The following is a 15,567-nucleotide window of genomic DNA, read 5'->3' as shown; positions in this document are numbered from 1 at the left end:
TTGAAGGTGAACTGAAGTATCAGAAGTATTAGGACTGCAAGAAGCCAGAGCAGATCTTAAGGCAGGTTATGAGGTTTTAAAAAACCTGCAAGGCTGGAAGAAGACTTTGTGCTGTACTAACACTTTTAGGAAATAAAACAGTGACAAGGGGTGAAGAAAGGTTTGCCTACTTGTCTTACCAACAGCCTCCTAAACACTGTTTCTCTCCCCCAGGAAAACTTGCAGAAGCTGGTACACATTCAGCACAGTGTGAGAGGGCAGAGTGGCCTCCTCCAGCCAGGAAGGGTGAGTGCTGCAGGCAGACCTGTGCTGATAAGGGCATTGTTTCCAGACAGATATCTCTTTGCAGATGGCAATGTTTCAGAGGTCTACAGGTGTTGATTACTGAGCTACTGTGATAAGAGCTGGAGTTAGATGGTTTGTGTGAAAACCCATCACTCTGGCAGTGCAGAGAGAGATGCGCTGAGAGCATTAGGCTGGGAGAGACAGGCATTGCCCCTGCTTTTACACAGAGCCGCCGTTTGATTTCTCACTCCATCTGTCCTCAGTCCCCCAAGTGCAGGATTTTTTGATGGAGTTGCTGTTCTCCTCCCTGTATGCTCCTGTTGAAAGGCTGTAACACTAGCTGGAATTGCTTGCAGCCTGAACAGGCTTAGAGTTTTATTTGGCTGTTTACAAATTTTTGTTCTCACCATTCCCCAGTGGTGCTTTCAATGCAAGACATAATTTTTAATACAACACTTGAACAGAAATGTGGAAGAGTGTATAGCTCTGTCTTACCATCCACAAAAAATGCAAATGTCTCCCGACTTTCAAACCTGTCCAGTTTCCTCAGCTTCAGCCTGCCTCCAGACTTCAAATGTTACCTTTCTTGAGTTGCACAACCCTACATTGTTCTGTAGTTCACCAGTATCTTTAGCAAAACCAGTGATGCCAGTTATCAAGGCATGTATATTCATAGCACAAGAATCCTTATCAGCCAAATACTGCAGTCAAGTTCTATTTTTCTCCAGCATCCACATTCTTATTTGCCCTTGCCAGGTAACACTTTATTGAATTCTGCAAAGCCCATCATACGGAATTTGCAGGATTGATCCCTTTGATGATAAATTGTTCTAGAGAGAAAAACTACACCAGATCAGACAACTGTTAATCCACTGAAGTCTGTCAGTTATTCTGGAGCTCTCCAAATGTTACTGCAATCAAGTTCTAGTATGTTGCTCACATACATAGTCATATATACACACACAGTAACAGTATGAACCAACAAAGAATTGTGTTTGCTACCTTCTATAGATTATATATGAAGGCATCATTATGTGCATGCAGTTTTTCTTTTTGGTCTATTTTAGAGGATTGTGAAAGAGAAAGATTTTTAGCAGGGCTAAACCAGCCAGACACCAAGCGAGATCATAAGGAGTAAGCCTAAAAGCAAGAAGTTATCTTTAAAATTCTTTCTCTTCCCGTGCTGGGAAAAGCAGTTAGAGAAGCTCTTCCCCCAGGAGTAATACTCCTTTCTCAGTAAGATTCATTACAAGAAGTGTCAGGATTACAATCTGCTGTTTTCTCCTTCAGATCTTCGTTAAAGAAGGAACACTGATGAAAGTCTCAGGCAAAAATAAGCACCCTCGACATTTGTTCTTGGTAAGGTTTCTTTTAATCCTTTGCTGTCATTATGAAGGGGAAACTAACATGTGTCCTATGAGTTTTTTACCTGCCTGTTAATGCTTGAAAAATTCTTTAGAGCTCCTTATCAGAAAAAAAGCCATAAAGAAATGAATATTACTGCTGCTATTGACATTAAAGTACTGTTTGCAGTATTATTTTAAAATAAATGGATTATATGCCTTAACTAGGTATTTGCTGTGGCCTCTGAAAGTGCTGACAGATTTTCACCCTGGGACCATTGTGAGGAGGAGAGATAGCTTATTACTAATACACTACCAATATATTCATTTTGCCATTAATACTTCTCATTTTTCCCTATTTACTAATACTTCCTAATCCTGTATGAGTGGACACATGAGCTTCTTTGCCTCTTTGTTCATCGATCCAGTCATAATCAAAGACCAGACAGGAGAGGACACAGTGCTGGCACTGCACTTATCTGATGGTGTCTGTGAAAATTCAGACTTTCGTGTACTGAAAATGTACTTTCATGTACCCAAATCGTTAAATATGGCATTGCTGCAATATTGTTTTACTGAGTCAGCATCAATTGACTGTAACAACAACAGTAAATGTGAAAATCATTACTTTGTTTCAGCTTAGGGAAAAATGGCCCTACCAGAATCTCCAGGAGCTGGTCTTAAGAAAGTGTTCTTAACAGTAGTAACTCTGAAGCCTACTTATGACCACTTCATAATAGATGATATCTTGATCCTTACTGATCTCGCTTCTGTAACAAATGCCTCTGGCTAGTGTTATAAAAACATTTTGGACTTTGGGGTAAAGATGGGACCAAATTCCAAGAAGGTAGCAACAATTTGTCTGGCAGTGTGTTCATAGCTACCATCATAACCCACTACTATGGCAAATACTGAAGTATCACAAACCTAGCTATTACAACTGACAAAAAAAATTTTAAAAGATGAGAAATTGGGTTGGTAATAAACATTGAAAGGATAGTAATTTAAACTTCAGATCAAGTGAGTCCAAAATGGTTGTAACAGCTTCAAGATCTCAAGAGGCTGAAAGTATTACTGGAACAAAGAAAGCTCATAAATTAATTTCTTGCACTTTCTAGTTTAAGAACTATTTTTGATTCCTGGGGAGAGTTCAGCTGCTCAAACCCAGATGTTAACTGCAAAGAAAGAAGTGTCTTTTGGCAGCTGGAGACATTACAGTAGCTAATGTCCTGTTGATAATAGATGCTCTCAGTATTCAGAAACAGCATTTTTTTCTTCCTTTAAATCAGAAAGGAAAACAGTGAACAAATGTGCTGGCATGCTAAGTATGTGGTGGGGCTAGACTAAACCATGGTGCCACTTTCAGGACCAAGGGACACATCTGCCTCTAACACAATACACTTCCAGCCACCTCGGGCTTCCTGTATAATGTCTCCCGTTGGCACAGGGCAGGGGTGACTGGACCTTGGAAAGAGCTAGAAGCCTACTGGCAAATACCTGCCTTTGAGTTCATTTTTTTACCCAGTCTCCTCTACCCTGAAAGATCCTCAGGTTGCAGAGCAATGCCACATAGAGTGAAACTGCAGAAAAGCCCATCACTGGGGGATATGGTAATGCCTGCACTTAAAACAGAATGGTTTTGCATTATCTGATTGTAACTGCTAATGCTGTGGATTCTCTGTTGTGCCACCACCACTCAGCAGACCACCATTCATGCATTGCTTAAAGGAATGTGGATACATTAAGACAACTATGGCATAGCCACAGCGAGGTATTTTCATCTTGGCATACATGATATTAATTGCATCAGTCTTAAAGGCCTTGCCAACCACCACAGCCAATACTTTTTTGTAACAGCCAAATCCTGCATTAACAAACATTTCAGTGGAAGACTAGATACTTAATATCTGAGCCTTTAACCTCTACACATCCAAGGTGATGAATCCACCAAACAAACCTGTAGTTATAACATGCTATAAAAATTGGGTGTGTGCCAGACCCCACTTGGTTTGTGCATTCAGGGTGTGCTTCAGTAGAGTGTGTGCTTGTTCTCTGCCCATAAGGAGCATTCCATGTCTATGCCCATACAGACATGAGTGCCCCAGTCACGCTTTTAGGGGTTTTTGATGTGCGTATGTTCCCGCGGGTATATGTTGTGTGAATCATGAGGTTATTTGAGCTGGCTGGTTTGTGCAAGCTGATGGTATTGTTGAATCTGGTGTTTCCTGGCAGGATGTTTGATGAGTTTTGCTGTGCGCCTGTTTCCTGAGTCCAGTGTCTGTTTACAAGGATGTTGGGGCCTCTGCAGCACAGTATGGGCTGCTGACACTGGAAGGACCCCTCACTGCCCCTCAACCAGAAGACTCTGCAACTTAGACACTGTCTCTTGTCTCACCCTTCCAAGAATTTCTCTACAAAAGCTGCTTGTGTTGCAAGTGGGGTGCGGGAAGCTGCCATCAAATGGGACACTGTTTACTGCTTTAGTTGGCAGAGATGGAGTATAGGTTTTGGACTCAGAGCCTGGGAAATGCAGCCCCAGCACATGTTCAGGCTGCTCCACTGACACTCAGGGAATGTTTAATACACACTTGGAATAGAACACAGGGTTCATAATGAACTACCTTTTAAAACATTCACAAAAACCAAACACATGGTTGGAGCTTTTAGACAGAAAGCACGTTACATATGGATGCCGGCAGTTCATCAAGGCACAGATAAACTTGTTTGGATCAATAAGTCTGGACACTGAAAGCTGGAAAACTTGCACTGGCCTCTGATGTTACTGGGTTCCCATCACAACAGAGGAGAATATAAAAATAAAGGGGAAAAATAGAAGTAGTAACAGGAAAAAAAAAAAAAAAAAAAAAAAAAAAGAAAAAAGAAAAGAAACTATCTGATCCCAGTCAGTATGCAGCTGTTTGAAAAACATGCATTCTACAAGAAACTGTGAGAACTATGGAAGTATTTGGGGTGTTAAGGTACAGATATTTTTTCCTTGTAAAATGAAAAATGTTTCTCATTCACCCTTCCCTGGTCTCTGCTGCAGTCCACAGACTCAGCAAAGCTGTCAGATGTCTAGGTTAGTTTTACTAGCAGTATATACAGTTACTGCTTTCAGATATCCAGACCATTCCTCCTTGAATCATTCCTCCAGACAGCAGCAGCTCTCCTGACATCCACATCATTTTTACTCAGAAAATGTAAGTCTGTGAAGCCCAGCTCCTATCCCTGGCCTCACCGCAGCTTCACTGTCAGGGGTACCCTGAGACAGTCAGGAGCTGCAGCATCCTGGGCAGTTTATATTTTTTTGTATTTCCACATAGTAAATGTAGAGCATGCCTTGCCAATGTGAACATGGCATTGCCCCTAAAACAAGCAGCTGTTGCAACCAAGCTTAATAAAAAAGAGCTTATTATCTACTTGCATAGCCATTAGCAACAGTTAGAAATGGGAAGAAATCAAAGTCTTGGCTACAGACTCCCCAGAGCTTTGTGGAAGTGCAGCTCCTGATATCATCTGTGTGACCTGGGCCTGTCTTTAGTAACAGTCCAAGCAGTTCATCAAGTTACTGCTTGTTCTGGGTATGCCCCCCTGGAGTAATGGTCAGGCCTGCAAGCCATATTGTGAATTATTGATTTTGTCTTTCTCTTCATATAGATGAATGATGTTCTGCTGTACACGTATCCTCAGAAGGATGGCAAGTACCGACTGAAAAACACCTTGGCTGTGTCAGGCATGAAGGTACTGCCTTATCTATACTACAGGCTGGAATTAAAGCTGTATACTGGGCTGTTAAGTGTTTTGCCGGTTTATATCTCATACTCAGCAATGGGAAATAGGGGATGGAACTTTTATTGGGGAATTCCCTTGACTCTTAAAGGAGACAGAAGGAAAAATCATACAAAGCAAACATAAAAAATACTATATATAAGGTTGTGACTTAGTGCAACCTTATTCAGCCTGCATAAATAATACAAGCCAAAATCAGCTTTACTATCTGACCATAAAACTGGAGTCAGAAAAGATTTATTACCCCATTTTGGCAACCCTCCCTTCATGTCTCTGGCCAATGCATGGTCGTGCCCTACAATGCATGCACCTGGGCTTGGTCTGCCTGGTTTTCAGCTTCTGCCACTCAAAATTTACTTCACAGATCTATATGCATTGAGACTTCTATGGTGCACTGGTTATAGACAGTTTAACCACATTCATTATCATGGCATCTATTTCTAGGTCAGCCGTCCAGTGACAGAAAAAGCCCAAAACATCCTGAAGATTGAATATGATGAATACTGCCTGACACTGTCAGCAAGGTACTGTCCCCAACAGCCATGGCATAGGGTGTTATATTCTAGAGATGTAGACTACAATACCCAAGACTTTGCTTGTGTCTTATTCTTTTTTAAGTCACTTTCAGTCTGTGTTATTGTGACAGACAATGGCTGAGTGCTTGATTACACAATGAAGATATTAATTATAAATGCAAATCTCATAAACTAGTTCAACTCACCAAGTAAAAACTGGAAGTCAGCTCTTGATACGTCTTTAAGAAAGAAAACCTGTTACTAAGGAGCCTGGGTCCTTTCCACTATCTTTCACACTTTTTGCCCTGTGACACAAAGAGTATGTTACATTTCCATTTTTAAAGTTCACATGTTACATATCATACCACTAGTTCACAGAACTGCTGAAGAAAATACTTATTAAGTAATAGGTAATGCAAGAGATACAAAAGCATTTAATAGTGCTTGAATGGCAGAGCCAAAATGAAACCTTACTAGGAAACTCATGGGTTTTTCTAATTAAAGGAACTTCATTAATGACTTTGTGTAGCATTGTACTGATAGCAACTGGGAATTAGGATCACCAGCTATTGTCAGAAAGAGATTGTAGGTCAGTTTCTGAACAGAAGATAGCAGTGTACTGTATTTTTTTTAATGCTTCTAACCAAAAAAAAAAACTGCAAGTTTACCTAGAGCTACAGAAGAAAGGTGGCTGGCTAGATTTTCAGGTGTAGTTCACTACAAAAGACATAGCACACTAGAAGTGGTATCATTAAGCCTACCAAATGACAAGGTCTTCAATGCTTTTAAGCACTGACCTTCCCATCATCAGTCTCCATCTACAGCATTGCTGGAAACACAGCAGACTTCGCTAAATTACAGAGTTTAATAGAAGATTTTCTTATTGAGAATCAGAGTTTGGAGCTTCTGCCCTTCCCAGAGCACTTGTCATCTGCCAGCAGTGCTCATATACCTGTTAGAGCCCTTTTGTCCATTTCCTTTTGTAACTAGCAAATGAGAAAATACCAAAGATTTTCTTACAGCTGCATACTCACCACAGCCCACAGAATATATAGTTACCTGCTGACAGTTACAAAAGCAGGATGTTAAACACCCTTCTGTTTTTCACAGGGGAAATAACTGCTGCATGTCCCCTCCATTCAGGGCAACTGAAGTTCGCACCTCTAGTGAGAAGCTTGGGATGTTCTACTTGTATTATGATGTTGTTTCTTTGCCTTTTGTACTCTTATCAAGCCTGTGCTTAGTTAGCCTTAACAAAGCATGTGAGACCACTGTGAGCTGTGTTTCTTTGCTAGCAGGCAGAGCCAAGGCCTGAGACTAAGGCCACCCTTCTTAGATAACATCCAGATGGAGACTGGGGTTTATCAGAGCACTGGGACAGAGCCCCTTTCCCTTCCTTGTGCTGATCATTCTGGGATAGATCTGCCATAAGTCACACAAGAGCAATTTTTCCTCTCTTTCTTGTACTGATTAGCAATGCTGATGAGAGATTGATGGGACAGCATGCTCTTCTAACCCCACTGCTTAACAACCTCAGCCTTCTCGCCAAAATGAGCACAAAAGACAGAAAAGTACCAGAATGCTTCAGGCATCCCCAATATCACAGAACCAAATGTGGCAATGGTGAATCAAGGTCCAAGCTTTTTTTAAGTCTCAGTGGTTCAGCAAAAATTCCTCTGAGCCTTCATGGAGTTCTATGAAATAGCTAATTACGAATAGGCCATTTCCAACTGATGTGATTTATCTTAGTAAGAGGTAGACAGGTGTTATTCCCACATTCAGACACTAATTAACCTAAGATCACTGCCTTGATAAGCTTAATGGAGTGGAGGTTATAGGGACCAGTTATATATCAAGCTTTTAATAGTAGATTTTCCCTCTTGCCTATCTTTCATAAAGTGGCTTTAATTTACATTACTACATGGGCCATGATTTTCTTTGGTTTTAAAATCATAATTCTCAAATTAACAGAATTTACAAGAAATAATTAGTAAGAGGAGGGCTGAAGTCAAGAGTTCTTTTACTGTTTTGCAGGCTGTGAACACCATTATTTGGAAGATACAGGTATCTTCACATTTCTTAGAAAGTGTAATTTGACAGGACTTTTGTTAGTAGTAAGGACTGACTAGTAGTGACTCTTCCCAGAGATGATCTCCTGCAACATACGTAGCTCCTTGGCTTGCAGAGGTCAGCCTATATGCAGTAGATACACTGAGTCAGAGTTTCTGCTTCAGTTTCTGCTCCAAGCTTGTTTAATTTTACAGAGACCAGTGTTTTAGATGAGGGCTTATGTTCAGGGTGCAGAGGGATGCTAAGCCAGAGATCATTGATACAATCTGGCATTTCCTCTCTTTTTGTCCTTTTTAATTTTTTTAAGACCACAAAAGACAAATTGTTCTCAGATGTCTTGTTTGGTGGCCTTCATGAGGAAATGTGAGGAAATCACAGCTGAACAGCAGCTGGCAACGATGCCACTGCTGATTTTTATAACAAAGCCTAGCGGGTAGCTTTAATGTGAATGGCTGGTAGGACTCGGGGAGGGGAGACCACACTGAGTCACAGTTGCTCCTGTGACTGATGCTGAGAACAGCTACAGCTGTGCACAGTTTCAGATGGACAGGAAGAACAGCATTTGAAGTCACAGCAGGAAAACCAGCTAACACAGGCAGGACAGCTTATGGCTGCAATAGAGCAAATGCATCTGGGAAGTAACAGGCACAAAGATCCCTGTGGCTTTCCTGGGATAGCTGGACTGGCAAAGAAGATCAAAGTGCTCCTGTTTTGCCTTGCGCAAAGGGGGCATATCTGGGGGCCAATCTAGAGAATTACTACCAACTGCCCTCCATGCATAACTGCAACTAGAGGGAACACAGAACTTTCTTCCAAATTACTGTCCTGGCCTCTTGCCAAGTGACTGGAGATTTCGTGCTATGGAGCTAGTGGAAAATGAAAGCATTCACACCTCTACCATGGGTGTCAGTCTTAAGCATTTCCCAACGTTTACATAGATCACCTAAGAACTCTAAGGTAGAGATATATATAAACATGCTTACTTTGAGCAACCCATGCCAAAACTACATGCTCCTAAGGGTCTAAGAACTTAGACATGACGAAGAGGTATTTCATACTGTTCTCTGTGATCTAGGATTCAGCAGCTTAAAGCTAAGCCAGAGACTACTATGAAAAATTTTCTGGGCATTTAGTTCCTCATGAGTCCTAACCATGGATCTACACTAATCATCCTGCTGAGTATGTCTAACAGTCAATTTTGTTCCAGTTCAGAAAATCACCAGTTCAATGCAATAGGGGAGAAAAGCAACACTCCTGATGAAACTTTGTTTCACCCTGTGTTGTGCATGGCATTGACTGCTCTGCTTTATTTCCTTCCACAGCTCTTCCTCAGAAAGGGATGACTGGTACAACTGCATCAGCAAACACATCCCAGATGATGACAAAGCTCACAACACTTCCACTTTCCACAGCAGCGTGGAGGTAAAAGGAGGCCAAGACTTTCAATGATTGAAAGGGGAAAAGGGACAGGAGAGAGAGAAAGAGAAAAATACTGCAGTGTGGTGCATTCCAAGAAATAGGAACAGTGAAAATATTTTCTGAAGATGTTTACATGTATTCAGATAAGCCATGGAAAGCACAGATCAGATTTGGATTGTGTGTGGGTAAATTAATCTTCGCTTTTACTGTCTTCTGTACTCACTCTTTTCCTACTCATAGAACTGTCCTAAAGTGCAATGACAAAGAGCTCAAGACCTTTTTGACTGAAAACTACAGAGCTTTTATGGATATCTTTTCAAAAGCTGCTAATATTACAATCATGTTCTTACCTGCAATTGCATATGCAACTATAATCAGATCCTTACCTGATGGGGAAGAATGTCAGTGCCTGATCAGTAGTACTTCTACATGAATTTTTATGTGTTGTGACTCTGGCTTTAACAGTACCATGTGATGGTTGGCCAGTCTATCAGTGCTGAAGCAGGTTGCAAGGTGCACTGGGAATTAGAAAATGTTGGGATCTTAGCAGACTGAAATAAAAGGAGAATTTTATGTGACGGAGAGGGCTGACTGACTGGACTTTGGAAGTGTGGGTGCTTCTTCATTTGTTCATTTGATTTTAAGCTAAGGGAAAGGCTTGGAATACCACTGGGTGAGAGGCCTCCGACTTTGGTACCTGTGTCTCACGTCATGATGTGCATGAACTGTGGCTGTGACTTTACCCTGACTCTGAGGCGACATCACTGCCATGCCTGTGGCAAGGTAAGAGCTGCACCAGACTCTCAGAGAGGCTTTATTCACACCTCTAGGACACTGGCTGCCACTGCAGTAACTTCTGCAAACTTGTAGCAATATCAAGACCAGAATTTGACTTCTCATACAACCTGTTAGTGCTTTGCTAAATTAGGTTTATAATGACTGTAGTCATTATGTCCAGTTAAAACAGTACCCTTCCTTTGAGGGTCAATTTAATTCCTGAAGGCTAATTGTTGAAGGCTTACACAATAACTGTTGCTGAGTCCAGCCATTACATGTGCTATACAGCTAGCACTAGAGACATTGAAGCGAGACACTAAAAATACACGCTGTTGTTCTGGACCCAGACACATAGTCCATGTCCTGACCCTAGGAACAGCTTGTAAAATTAGCTTCCAAAACTGAAGATACTCAGCAGTAGAGCACAGTTTGGTCAGTGACTAAAGGGAACATTCCCTCTGTGCTTCATTGAAGAACTACTACTTTGCCCTGAAGCCTAGCAGATCTATAAGCTTTGCTGGTTTTGTACTTTTAATCACTGACCCTAGAGATTTGTTTTATACGCATAAAACATGCAGCCCTGCTTTAACCCAAGGCTGTCAGTTTAGTCTCAGTGACATTTTGTATCAAAATGCTAGTATAGAAAAGCATTTACTTAATCTTTTTTCCAATTCCACAGAGCAATTCAGTCTGTACCTACACAGGGACAGCGGGAAAAGGCAAGCTTATTTAAGAAAACAATGTTACTACTAACAAAGGCATGAAAACAGATATGCTATTAAAGTGGTCTTTCTGTGATTCTAGTGTTAACTATATGTGTGATAACTAGTTGGGAAGGTGTAAGAAGTTCCTGGGAAGATAGGCACAGCAATGGTGTGCAACCAAATAGTTATCAATTCCGCTTGGCTTACAACACTGTAAATCTACAGCAATCACATTTCAGCCAGACCTGACTACCACAGTTTTAGGAGAAAGTCATATCTGGTCCACTATCAATCTTCCTCTTCCAACTAGCTTAAAGAATGTGTTTTATATGTGCATATATAAATTTGAATTATATTTACATGCATCTCTCCTTGCTGGAACAGATTGTATGTCGAAACTGTTCAAGAAACAAGTACCCTATGAAGTACCTCAAAGATCAAGCAGCTAAAGTCTGTGATAGCTGCTATGTGGAATTTAAGAAAAGAGGTAGGAGTCTTTCATTCTCAGCAAAACTGACAAACTCATTTCCTGCCTGTAAAATGAGGAGGCTCTTTCAGATCTGCCTACCATGTTGTGTTTTTTTAAAATGTTTTCTCATTTCAAGCATGAGGTATGTGTATTGAGGGCCCAGAATGTATGCCAGGATGTATGCTAACAGCAAGACAGGTTCTCTGGCCGTTTGATAAACCAGAATAATGTTAAAACTATGTCCTGTGAGGAGCAGCTGATAACATGGGGTTTGCCTAGTTTGGAGAGAAGGGAAGTAAGGAGTCCCTGGCCACTTTTCTCTCTGTAGTTCCTTTCCTGAGGAAGAAAAGTGGAGGGGAAGGTGCTGATCTCTTCTCCCTGGTATCCAGTGACGGGATGCCTGGGGGTGGCTCAAAGCTTTAGCAGGGGAGGTTCTCACTTGACAAGAGGAAACACTTTACCCAGAGAGTGGTCATATTTTAGAACAAGGCTTTCTAGAGGGGTGGTTGGTACCCCACACCTGTCAGCATTTGAGAGGCATTTGGACAATGCCCTTAACATGCTTTAATTTTTGAATTAGGCAGTTTGACTAGATGATCATTGCATGTTGCCTTTAACTTAACTGTTCTAGTCTGTGACATTATTATAGGTGATACCTCTTCCTTGTAATTTCTAATGGATTATCCAATGAAGTAAAACAATGGCTTTACAGTTTCTCACTGTCGTTTATACTAGAAGAAAACATCAGGTAATATGCAGAGTCAAGGATTTTTTTTTTACATGGGGAATTAATCTGGTTACAGAAGAAAGCATGAATTCATAGCAGAGGAGCTACTGCCTAACTAGAACTCTGTATTATTGTCCTACTACTAAAGTTCCTTCTCTAATTTAAATACACATTGAAATAAAAGATAAATGGCAGGGGTTACATATATAGATATATAAAAATGAACAGAGAACAAACAGGAAATAGTTATTGCCTAACTACTCATATATGCAATCTCTCAAAGTATGACACATAACATCATATTGTCAAGGATAAAATGTGGGGACAGACAAAGTTTCGTTTTTCCATCCTGATTCAAGAAATTCATACTGGCCAGGTAAACACATGAATGGATGCTGTCACAACAGCAGGAAAAGTATCCCCAACCCACGGTCCAAGAAGCGGAAACTCAGATTTTTGCTAAAACAATGCTATACTTTACTAAGAGCTTCCAGATAATGTGTGTTGCCAGACATGAGGTAATGAAGATAATTAACTCAGACAACTGGGGCTAACAGAGTTCATACAGAAATAATGCCCCACTAATGAACGAATCTTGCAAAAGTGTTACAAAGCATAGAAAGGATAGGTGGAGAAGGCACTTTACTTGATTCTAATTAGAATAAAACAAGCTGTATTTTATGCTTTGCTAACTTTCTTGCAGGTTTCTTTCAAGTAGTAATATAGGGTGCTATGAAATCTGCCCATTTAATCAGACTTAACATCGTGATTTGAATGGAAAGCTACAATGAAAACTGGCTATGGGGAACACGTTGCATTTCCCTTAGTCATCTGCATTAGGGTATTGTGTCTGTCTTACACCTAGTCTGGTATGTACCAATTCATCCATTTTCCCCATCCTTTTCTTAATTTTCCTCATCTTGCAGAGCGGCCACTAAGTATGAGCTTCCCTCCAACTTCACTCACTTCATCCAGGTGTTCAAGCAGTGCCTTCTCCTCAGTCTTCCACAATATTCATTATTCATCCTTCAAGAAACAGAAAAAGATCCCTTCTGCTCTTATGGAGGTAGGACCAAGTTTTCTGAGAAAGGCAAAGAACCGTAGAGATCCGTGTGCTCATACTTCAGTAGCTGTATCTATAATTTATCCTGTGTGCAATCAGTCCATTCCTTGGTCTACTTTCATCATGCATATATTTTTCTGTTTTCCACAATAGTGTTTAAAATAAAAAATACTCTGATCTCTGAAGATACCACGCAAGCTCCTTGGTCCCTCTGAGAAATGCAATCAGAACACTGTACTTTAATTTGCTCATTAGCCTGTGAAGTCTTTAGAAAACCAATATGACTTCAAGGTACTAGATAGTACACCAAGGCAGATCACAAAAGTATCAAAAGAACATGATACATTGTTGACCTGTTACCTTTTTTGAAAAGATACTTACTTCCAAAATCTTGCTTTAAGAGAAATAAAATACCACTTACTTAGGGAACAGACCCTAGTTCTAGGCAATCAATTCAGAAGCATACATGTTTAATCAGAACTTTCCCTCCAGCTCAGACTAAACTATTTCAAATTGAGTGGGTAAAATCTTGTTCCCAGCAAGGTAAGCAAATAAAATTCCCATCAATTTTACAGGGTTGGGATTTCTTCAGCTATATTTTTTTTCTTTCAATCCAATCATGTTTGTTAGTCTAAGCAGCAAAGGTGCCCATTGAACTGAAGCACTCACTGACATCTGAGGTGTTTATGGTTGTATCTTGAAGAACTCATTGTACAGTCGAGACACTGGAATTTCTTGAGGGTTATTTGTTCTGAGCTGCTACTGAGCCAAAGATACAACCATATAAATCACCAACACATAAGTTCAATACTGAAAGAACTGGCAGACAAAATTTCAGCACCATTAGAAAATAAGCATTGGCTTTCTATCCACAAGGAGGCAGCACATATTTAATAATATGAACTGCCTCATAGTATCATTGCTCCATAACTTTTTTAACATTCCTTTACCAAGGTACTGGAACTTTCCAGTTCTGCTACAGAACACTGGTCTGCTACAGCTCAATCTTCTGTCAGTGCCACAGAAGTTAGTTTTGAATCTCTGCCCTTTGTTTCTAAATCTAACACTACTGAAGTTTACTACTGTGTTGTGTGAATGTATAGTTCTATTTCCTCAAAATTTGGATCTTTTAAGAACATTAAACACTTAGATTTCAAAATCAGTGAAAGGGATAACTTCTCAGAAATCTTGTTTCACAAATGAAACCAAGTCATAGTCCAAGTGATTAACATAAATTGATATAAAACCATTGCAACACTCTAAATATACCCTCACCTTAAAAGTGTTTAGTCAAAATACTGTACATCCAAGCATGTACTTGTAATATAAAAAAACCAAAACCCACAAAAAAACCCAGCAGACAAAAAAAACCAACCCAGGCATGGGGAAAGAGACAAGTGTGGCTTCTCAGACTACAACTGTAAACTTGCTGACTTCAATAATAACTCAATTGTACATTTTTCAGTTACTAAGAACTAAGCTTAACACATCTTCCAACAGTCAGAAGAAACCATAATACCATATTTATATTTTTTCTGTCCCATTATTTTTAATGGTCTACTTCTGGTTTCATGGATATAAACCTGGTTGTCTGGTGTGATACAAATGTGCATAAACAGGAGTGGAAAAAGCCTTTGCTGTTACAAATCCTGTTTTCTCCTACCCTGCTCCAGGTGGCAGCTTCAGGAGAGGGAGCTACTATCAGTGGTTACCTCAGCAGATGTAAGAGAGGCAAAAGACACTGGAAGAAACGGTGGTTTGTTATCAAAGGCAAAGTTCTCTACACCTACATAGCAAATGAGGTACAGTGCAATTTGACTTGAAACAGTTTCCTGTATTTTTAGTTCACCTTTCTTTACTCCCCCAACAGGCAGCGTAAGTAAATGTGAAAGATGTAAATAGTTCTCAGAACAGCCTATCTTCTGAGATAGGGTCCTTAGCTGAGGGACCCAGTCACAGCCCTAGCTGGACCTCTGCTGCCCTCTTCAAAAACTACCCTTTATTATTTGACTTCTTGCTATTCATTCTATTATAAATAGTAAACCACTGTGAACCTCAGTCTACATATTTACACCTAAAGACTTCAAGGTCCTTAGGTGCTCTCTGGTGCACATGGCAACTGCCAGATACTTTGCAGATAGATGGTGCTATGATTTGTTTCTGGTGGGGAGAAGAATGATGTACTTTCACAAGTGCTAAATTTGTCCTGCTAGTTCCAACAGGGAAAGACAGAAGACACTGCAGAGGTAAGAATAATGCCTAAGCTTCTCCTTACATCCAAGGAGATCAGGATTAACTCGGTAATTTTGATGTGTCCTGTCTCTTCCCAGCACCTTATTTTAATTTCCTCCCTTTTGTGAACAGCTGCAATACAAATAAATTTGGACTAAGTCGAATATCAAGTTT

General features: G+C 40.3%; 1 protein-coding gene across 3 annotated transcripts in view; it reads left to right on the top strand.

Annotated features, from left to right (window-relative positions):
* The window catches only part of FGD5 (FYVE, RhoGEF and PH domain containing 5), a 63,814-nt gene that overhangs the window by 44,251 nt on the left and 3,996 nt on the right, over positions 1 to 15,567 (top strand). For all 3 annotated transcript variants that reach the window (XM_071756434.1, XM_071756433.1, XM_071756432.1), the window contains exons 11-19: positions 214 to 285; positions 1,576 to 1,644; positions 5,286 to 5,369; positions 5,862 to 5,941; positions 9,325 to 9,424; positions 10,067 to 10,204; positions 11,287 to 11,389; positions 13,025 to 13,164; positions 14,835 to 14,963. In XM_071756434.1, coding sequence (XP_071612535.1) covers positions 214 to 285; positions 1,576 to 1,644; positions 5,286 to 5,369; positions 5,862 to 5,941; positions 9,325 to 9,424; positions 10,067 to 10,204; positions 11,287 to 11,389; positions 13,025 to 13,164; positions 14,835 to 14,963 — 915 coding nt within the window. The remainder of the gene's footprint in view (positions 1 to 213; positions 286 to 1,575; positions 1,645 to 5,285; positions 5,370 to 5,861; positions 5,942 to 9,324; positions 9,425 to 10,066; positions 10,205 to 11,286; positions 11,390 to 13,024; positions 13,165 to 14,834; positions 14,964 to 15,567) is intronic.

This window comes from Heliangelus exortis, chromosome 12, assembly GCF_036169615.1.
Source record: "Heliangelus exortis chromosome 12, bHelExo1.hap1, whole genome shotgun sequence".
NCBI lineage: Eukaryota > Metazoa > Chordata > Aves > Apodiformes > Trochilidae > Heliangelus > Heliangelus exortis.
The sequence above is the reverse complement of the archived record's forward strand: the minus strand, read 5'-3'. Positions and strand labels throughout refer to the sequence as shown.